Source organism: Henckelia pumila, chromosome 3, assembly GCF_033568475.1.
Source record: "Henckelia pumila isolate YLH828 chromosome 3, ASM3356847v2, whole genome shotgun sequence".
NCBI lineage: Eukaryota > Viridiplantae > Streptophyta > Magnoliopsida > Lamiales > Gesneriaceae > Henckelia > Henckelia pumila.
Genome location: NC_133122.1, coordinates 123,058,761 through 123,068,051, shown reverse-complemented (window position 1 = coordinate 123,068,051; position 9,291 = coordinate 123,058,761). Strand labels below are relative to the sequence as shown.

Below are 9,291 nucleotides of genomic sequence, written 5' to 3'. Positions count from 1 at the left end.
TCTTAACATGTATTATGAGACCGGATGCGCTTAAGAGCAAGTAGAGAAAGTTACCTTCACTGAGCAGCACATAATGGCATCCGAGTAATGCCAAAGATCTTTGAGAAGCAAGCTGTTACCTTCACCGCTAAATTTGAGCAGCTCAGTACCCATATAGTTTCTACCAAGATAAAGAAAATGGGTAAGTTAAACAGTTGCAATAAAAATACAACATGATTGTAAACAGATATTTGCTCCATTAATATGTTAGTTATAATAGCATAGACGGATACAGAAGCCACGACTTGAAAACAAACAATTTAAGTAGGCTGGGTACTTTTTCCATAAAAGAAAAAATAGTTTCGATTTTTGGCTACAAATGTAACAGTAAGAATGTTTTTTTTTTTTTGTTTTTTTTTTCCAAATAATTTTTAGGGAAAATCTAAAACTGAAGGCTAGAATTTCATGCTTTTTTGCAAGGACGCCTGCGTTCAAATCTCACTTATGTTTAATTGTTTTAGATCCTAAATCCAAAATACTGATTTATCAAGTGGGAGAGTTCAAGTTAACAGCCACCATATTGGAACTCAGTTAGGTTATATTCCTATAAAAGTAAAGTCGCCTTGCAAATAAAATCATACATAAATCTTTAGAAATATGGCATTCAAATATTGTTCACTTTCAAATATTTTTGTATAAATAGTTGTTGAGACAAAACACATCACCCTCAGTCCAAATAAATTTGTCCTGCCTAAAGGGTTTTGACCATTCCTTGAAACATTATTAGCAAGGTACAAATACAGTGAAACAGACTACAACCTACAAATATAGAAACAAACTTAAATACCTCGGAATCTTGAGACTTAGCAATATCTACAAGGATCTTTGCAGCTGGATGTATAATATCAAGAAGCTTCATTATGGTAGCTCCATCATATGAAATGGTGGTGTTCCCTTTCTCATCATGGATCAACTTGTCCATGCCTCTTGGACCAAGAGTGGTCCTCACAACATCAGCAACAGCCATACATGCATTTATGTTGCTTATTAACTGTGGCTTCCCCTGAGATGTATCAGTCCCTTCCTTAAGCAGTATGATTTGGGGTTGCTGTAATTTATCACCATCACCACCAAATAAAATAAGCTTTTAGTGCAATGCAAATGATGAATAGAGAAAACAAAATGATATTTCTTATACAATCACAAAAACAAGCATGAACTTGGATACTTTTCCCCTGTTTACACAAATCCAACCATAGGAAAATTTTGAAAATATTAAGCCACCGTACGACTAGCAAACTTCAAATTCTGATAGGTACTCCCTGTTGCATGAAGTTGAATAATTTACAAAACACTTGAAAGCACCAACTTTCAAATTATTAATGAAACACCATCTCAAAAATTCCAAAAAGAAATAATGTGATTCTAAAACACAAAAATGTGTTGATTTGGATCAGTGGAAAATATAACTCACTCCATGTGACTCGTTCTTTAGTTTATTTAATCAAAAAAATCTGATGATAACAAGAAAAAAATGTAAAAACTGGATTTATCGTACTAACATTGAGCATGCCTCATTTATCGGTGAAAAGTTTCCTTCCTGTTCATTTCCAGCAATATAGCTACAGAAAAGAAATTAAGTTAGTAACTAAGTTGATGAAAATGCAGCATAGAACATAAAAAAGCGAGACCCTTATACGTACACTGTACCAGAACATTTGCCCTACCACGCCACATCCTTTTGTTTCTCATCTTTCATTTTGTCAATGACCCCACCTCCTAAACCAGCTATGGGCAACTCAGTCCTCCAACCATCTCTTCTAAGTTTTTGCAGAAGCTAACTTCTACGAACAATACATGCAACAAGGTCGAAACCGAATTCCAGATTCGTCAGCCGATAGTGTAAAAATCATATTTATATCTCATTCAAAAATAGTTCTATAAATTGGAAATGAAATCTAACTCATTTTGATACATTTCATCTTCATAAAGATTTTCCAAATAAAATCATCTAATAAGCCTAAATCTATCTGCAAGAACACACCTGAAACGCAGACATTATTTTTTTTTGCAGATTGGAGCGAGTTCAGTAGAAAATTCATATAAAATTCATTTTACATCCGAATGAGTTATAACTGGTGGCAAATCAAAGAAAACACAATTATCTACAAGTTTTATGTGAATTTCAACCTCAAAATATGCACTGATCAATACCAGATTTCGAAATGACAGATACAGTGAAGTTTCAAAAAAATGGGCATTTCTCTTTAAATTTTAATTCAAATGACCTGTTTTTAGTGCCAAATCAAAGACAACACAGAGCACTACAAATTTTTTTCATAATGCAGATTCAGAATCTGTACTATTCAAGTTCATTCTACTTAATTTCTAAGCTACACGAGCGCTAAAGCTGCTGTCAAAGCATGAGAGCAATCAGATCAATTCTTCAGCGCCAATATCTGCAAATTATTCTCGAAACTGTTCAAAACGTGATATATATTCTAACCAAAATAGATCATTTATGTCATTAAAAGAACTGTTATTTTATGTTAATTGTGAAATGCTCAAGTTTAACTATTGTATGCAAATATACAAATTAAAAATGAAGTTGAAATATTATAAATTACCCGAGAATGAAGTTTCTGATCAAGCACATGAAAATTCTTGGGCCCAATCCTCTACAAAATCCGGCCACACCACTGTCAGCAAACAAATTTTTTTACCACTTATCTAACTGTTGGTTTTTTCTCATGCCCCATCACCTGGAGTACATCGAGTCAATGTTATAAAATCGAAAGACCTACTGGAATGTGGTCCCAAATTTATAAATAAATCTTTTAAAATAACAGAATACCAACAGCCGAAAAATTTGAATATACTTGGAACCATGGGATTTTTCAGTGTAAGTTTAGGCATCAAAAAAAATTGTTACAAACAGATAAATGACTATTAATGCCATGCATATATGAAATGACTTAAGAGTTATTATGTAATGGCCAATAAAAAGTGCACAAAAAATTAGGAAACATTCAGAATCAGCAAAGTTGAATATGTGCTGCAACAGAATTTGAACGAGTATGCATCACCATGGAGGATATCACTTACATGCATAGTGTGTGTCTTTCCACTACTTGTAACACCATAAGCAAATACTGTTCCTGCAAGACAGCGAATCAGTGTTAGTTTGCAGAAACTTGTGACTAGTGTTGTCATCCACCTAAGCCATAAAGGTCAACAATGTGAAAGTCTAGGGTGCTTTTATTACATTTAATCCATCGCTAACTGTCACCACCATGCAGCCTACGTTGTGGATTAGCATCACTTGACAACATGGTTATACATTTATTCATCATAGTCCGCAAGTACATCAGAAGCAGTTCATATCACAAATAAATGATGTAAAAGTAAAAATAGCCAGTTTAGCATACCATTTACACCATCCATTGCAGCCTTAACAACAGGTCGAGCAGCTATGTCATACCCTTCTGGAGTGCTTGCTTCGGATCTAAATACCCTATATGTTATAGGAAATCAAACAAATAATATGTCAAATTCCCTAGTCAAGTAAATAAGACGCCAAAATCATAATTATGGCAGCATGGTACGCCATTCATTAGTGTATATTTATTTCAACTCCCCATAAAGTATTCATAGTTATAGTGCCAAAATCTAAAATTAACCACACAGAAGAAGATTGAATGCGAGTTAAGAGTACATATATTCTCGATTAAAACAGAAACAAGTATGAAATAGGCAAGGAGGTCAAACCAAATCCATAGGCGGTAGTCGGATTATATTCATTCCGCAAAATCTTGTCATCACCTGCATACCACGCTATCTCATCACCTCGTTGGTATTCTCTATCACTGCCATCATAGAATGCAAGTAATATGAATTAATCCTGCCAATTTTTCCCACCAGCCGCAGCTTCCTCCATTTCGCAAAATTCGAAATTTAGTAAATCCATTGAGATCTACAATTTTCCAAACTCACCTCAAAGGTCGAAATCGTATAGTAACTAGTATGCTATCCCCTTATCTCGATGTCATCTCGAGTGGCTCCCCAATCAGCTGCTCGTCCATCGCAGGAAAACCAACAGGAGATCGATCACTATATCTTTGGGAACGATCTCCTTCGCTTCCGCCAGGCGTCATTGATCTAGAACCATATGCGCCGCCTCCTGCTCCGTTACCCGAACCACCATAAAACGAAGTCGCGGAGGAAGAGCAAGACCGCTGCATCAAGAGAACATTCACAAATGAAGACGAAGAAGAAGTCGAAGAGTACGAGCTCGAAGGCTTCACAAGATGGAATGGTGAGCTGCTCCTCCCCCTGGAAGACGAAGCCGCCATTGCTGGAATTCAGTCAAAAAAGCAATCGGCACTGTGATAGTATTCTCAAAAATCAATCGGCTTAGGGTTCAACCAATTTCTCTCGAAAGTTTTGCCCGATACCTTTATTAGGTTATTTTTCATTATATTATAAAGAAATAAATAATAAAGAATAAATAAAGAATAAAGAATTAAAAAAAATCTGAGTCTTACTAAAAAAAACACGCTAATCCACAACGCTTATTTATAAGTGTTGTGGTTGACACAAAAAGCGTTGTGGTTGACTATAAAATGTAAACAAAGACAACGCATTCTTGTAAAAGCGTTGTGGTTTTGTTTTTAACAACACTTACTGTAAAAAGCGTTGTCTTTTCATTGTTGTGGATGAACATTTTTGTTGTAGTGACACATACATGTGTGCATAAATATTAGTACCAAGACATTATACGAATTCCGATCTAATGTAAGAAATGAGTTGATGAACCCTCATGGGTGGTCTTACCAGAGGTAGTAATTATTTAAATTGGAAATATGGTCAAAGTTCATGCATTTATTATATTTCAAAATATATATATATCTACAAAAAAGATTGGTTAATACTAAAATTTTTGAACGATCAGTGGTTGGCAGAAAGGGAAAATACTAATTCACGAAAGTTGTGTAATTTTGTGTTTTGATCTATTAGGTTTTCAAAATATATAACATGCTTTTGGTTTTTAAGTTTAAATTAATTTTGTTATTTTAGTTTTATTGTTGATGTGAACCGAAAAATGCTGACATGATACCAAAAATTGCTAATTGTCCTACGTCACCATAACAATTAACAATCAAATCAAAATAGTCGAAAATAAAAAATTTGTGTACCAAAACCAAAATTAAAAAATTATAATATATATTAAATAAAAATTTTTGGTTACGAGAAAGGTAAAATCTACAATTCAAAATATAATTGAAACATGGACAAATGAAAATACAATAATCCGAACAGTATCCGGGATTGATTGCAAATATAATACTATTTATGTAGGAAATCTATATAAATTATTAAGGTCAACATTAAGCATCTTTATAATTATAGAGAGAGATTAAAAGCAATATTGCAACACGTACGGGGTGACAGATTTCTATTATTGAAATCGCAATGCAATGAATGTTCTTCCTCTTCTTACGGATTTATTCTTCAAAAAAGAGCAATGCCTCGTTCATCGGAAATGTGCTACATTCAAGACCTCTTAAAACCCTGCAAAAATCTCATTTCTCCACCGTCAAAATCCTGTTTTATGATAAGCCCAAATTTCATGAAGGGAATTCTTGCCATATGCATTTTCTCCGCACTTTTTCTTGTTTGTTTCTCAGCTTATAATTTCCACGGTTTGATATCCCGCACCAGTTGCCCCGAATGCACTCGCACTTTCAGACTCCAAGTAAGCAGCCGTGAAACGATCAATCAACAGAGCACCAACATATCCCACATTCTTTTCGGCATCGGCGGCTCAGCCGAGACATGGAGCAAGCGCCGCGGATACTGTGAGCTCTGGTGGAGACCTAAGACGCACCGTGGCTTCGTGTGGCTCGACCAGGAGCCGGGGGAGGGAGCCGAGCCGCCGTGGCCGAAAACGTCACCGCCGTATAGAGTCTCGGCGGACACGTCCAGGTTCAAGTACACCTGCTGGTATGGGTCCAGGTCGGCCGTGCGCATTGCGCGGATTGTCAAGGAGAGCTTTGAACTCGGGTTGAAGAACGTGAGGTGGTTCGTTATGGGGGACGACGACACGGTTTTCTTCACGGAGAATCTGGTGAAGGTGCTGAGTAAATATGATCACAATCAGATGTATTATATTGGTGGGAATTCGGAGAGCGTGGAGCAAGACTTGACGCATTCTTATACCATGGGATACGGGGGCGGGGGCTTCGCTATTAGCTACCCGTTGGCCGCGGAGCTGGTTAGGATCTTGGACGGGTGCATTGATCGGTATGCTGATTTTTATGGGTCGGATCAGAAGATTGGCGCTTGCATGAGTGAGATTGGCGTACCTCTTACCAAAGAACTTGGTTTTCATCAGGTGATTCGATTCTTCTACAATATTGAATTCATAGTTTAGTCATGATCTGGTTTAACTAGCACCTATTGGCTTTTGAAGCTAAATTGAAAAAATTAGTTTTGTAATTAGATTTTAAGAATCAAAATCTGATCTGTTCTACTTCTACGTACACACAGATTGATATTCAAGGAAGCCCATACGGCTTACTTTCGGCGCATCCGCTAGCACCTCTAGTCTCACTGCACCATCTGGACTACGTCCAGCCCTTGTTTCCGGGAAGATCCCGAATAGACTCCGTCAAGAGACTTGTCAAAGCATACAAGTCCGATCCTGCACGCGCATTGCAACACAGCTTCTACCACGACCTGAGCCGGAACTGGTCCGTTTCGGTGTCATGGGGCTACACCGTGCAACTGTACCCGTTCTTGGTTACGGGAAAGGATTTAAGCACCCCATTGCAAACATTTTTGACGTGGAGGAGTTGGAGCCAAGAGCCCTTTACGTTCAATACCCGGGTCATGAGCTTGGATCCGTGTGAACGACCCGTTATATTTTATTTCGACGGAGTTAAGGATGCCGGGAAGGGGAAAACATGGACGTGGTATAAGAGGAATCCTTACATGAGGAGGAGGCGATGTGAGAGGGAAGATTATGCGGCGGCTTATTTGGTTAAGGGCTTCAATGTGTCGGCAGCAGTGCTGGATCCTCAACTATGGAACAAGGTACTATGAACTTTTTTGTCACTTTCATGATTTTTTTTTCTTTTAGCCGGAATGCTCACGTAAGAGCACCCGCAATGATATTTTGTTATTAACACAATAAAATTCTCCACATCATCAAAAATTGTGGGTTCCACTGTTAATAACACATACATTTTTTAAAAATGATACATGTAAATAGAGAGTTACACATTGGGTTACACACTATACATGAAATTACAAAACACTTGATTTGAAAAAAATCTTTCCAAAATACATTAAGTGTGCAGACCACGTGGGGTAAATATTATTATTATTATTTTTATTAAATATTTGGATTTTTTAAAAATTATTTCGGATTTAAATAAAAAATATAAAAAAACTAAAAAAGAAAAGAAATGGTATTACCGTTTCCAAAACAAAAAATATTTTTTTTTCAAAAAAGTAAAAGTGTGCAGACCACGTGGGGTAAACACTACCAAAATTTTTTTAAAAATATGGATGAACGGCGTTCAGTGTCCTGAACGCGTTCATCCACGTGGCTACCAACCCACAATGCTTTGAACACACATTTGGGTGTTAATAACGCCTTATTAACATAGCAATGTAGGTGCTCTAATATATTATCTCGTATTATATTAGTATTTCGAAAAATAAAGATTAAAATTATAAAAAAATCAAATTATTACAATGAAAATTAATTTTGATGAACCAGAGAGACAAAATCTAATTTAAGCGAGTTTATGAGAACAAATTACCATTTTCCATATTGTAAATATTTTCCGCTAAGCTAGTACGTCATATTATATTTCATTTATTCCTAGTTTCTAATTAGCATTACTTTCACTCTAAATCTCATACTTTCTTTCAATAAAACAAGGTATATATCTTGAGTTACATAATTTTCATTTTCTATTTCTATATATGGCTAGCTAGTTAGAATATTTGCTCACGTCGCATTCAAATTGATGAATTTGATTTGGATGAAAAAAAAAATGAAATATGTGTTTCAAATGACACTTCACGTGAGTGATTTGAAATATAATTCAATTTTATCCATTCAAACAAGTTAAATCATTGGAAAATCAATTGAAATCCATCATCTCAAATAGTTCGATCCAATTCGAGTTTTTTTTTAGAAAAAATGATTACATTATATGTAAATATATAATTGAATTATAGTTTCATAATTTTAATTGTTTCTATTAGTTTCATCACAAAACTCACGTGACACCTTCTCATATGTCAATTTTAGTTTGTAAGACGGATCGCTGAGCTAAGCCGACCTATGAAAAGTATTCTTTTTTATTTCATAAGTATTCCATTGCATTGCAATATTTGGACCAAATCAATCGGTCGTATGGATATAAATTTTAAATATCATCTCACATGAGAGATACCGATAATTTGCATCTCGGGCTAATGAATAATTTGATTTTATTAAAACAGGCACCACGTCGACAGTGCTGCGAGGTAATGAATGGCTCAGATGACGTGGATGGAGTTTTGAAGATAAGAATTCGAAGTTGCAACCATTGGGAATCCGTAACACCACCTTGACATGAAGCCGCTTAATTCTGCTACGTTGACTTTACGTGGCACAACTGCACAAGGCGTCTGACTTGTATAATGTACAACTCGCATTGGTGAAGGTACACCATGATATAAATCTTGCATAAAGTTGATCGAAATGTGTTCGTTAAGTCAAGTAAAATTTTGGAAAGAAATTCATTTAGTTTGTTAATGTATATGAAAATTTGAAATATAAATTGAATTAATTTATTGCTGAACTCTTATAGATCTCAAATATAAAGGATGTGTTTCTTTTATATATATATAGTCTCTACTTTCTATATCTAATATTATTTTATCTGTTATTCTAACTATACATTATATCGTTAAATACATTAATTATCTCCAACAATTTTTCATCTATTAAAACACCCATTAAATAAATTTAAAATGAAAAACTATTTTATAAAATTTATTTTTCCAATAATATAAATTTTTTAATTCGTGCAAGAGTATACATATAAGTCTATATCAATCTATACTATATTATTAAATTTAAGCACGTTATACCAACTAACTTTGTATGTCAATGTAATAGCAAAGTTTGTTTACAATTTAACCACCATAATATTGGTTATGTAACTTTGTTGGTATGAGTTAGTTTATTAATAATTTTCGTACCGCTATCCATTTTTCCCTCATTTTTACTCCAAATTATTTCTAATGCAT

At 35.0% G+C, this 9,291-nt stretch overlaps 1 protein-coding gene across 1 annotated transcript; it reads left to right on the top strand.

The window, feature by feature from the left end:
* The first annotated feature begins 5,447 nt into the window (after positions 1-5,447).
* On the top strand, positions 5,448-8,719 carry LOC140893373 (uncharacterized). Its single transcript, XM_073302435.1, has 3 exons — positions 5,448-6,373; positions 6,529-7,074; positions 8,500-8,719. The coding sequence occupies exons 1-3, from the start codon at positions 5,504-5,506 to the stop codon at positions 8,608-8,610; spliced, it is 1,527 nt and encodes a 508-aa protein (XP_073158536.1). The 5' UTR covers positions 5,448-5,503; the 3' UTR covers positions 8,611-8,719.
* The last annotated feature ends 572 nt before the right edge of the window (positions 8,720-9,291 follow it).

Bases quoted from the DNA above. Each gene is read 5' to 3' on its own strand.
- LOC140893373 (XM_073302435.1), top strand. From the start codon at position 5,504: ATGCCTCGTTCATCGGAAATGTGCTACATTCAAGACCTCTTAAAACCC. The intron at 6,374-6,528 runs GTGATTCGATTC...ACGTACACACAG, and splicing joins AAGAACTTGGTTTTCATCAG to ATTGATATTCAAGGAAGCCC. The intron at 7,075-8,499 runs GTACTATGAACT...TTATTAAAACAG, and splicing joins ATCCTCAACTATGGAACAAG to GCACCACGTCGACAGTGCTG.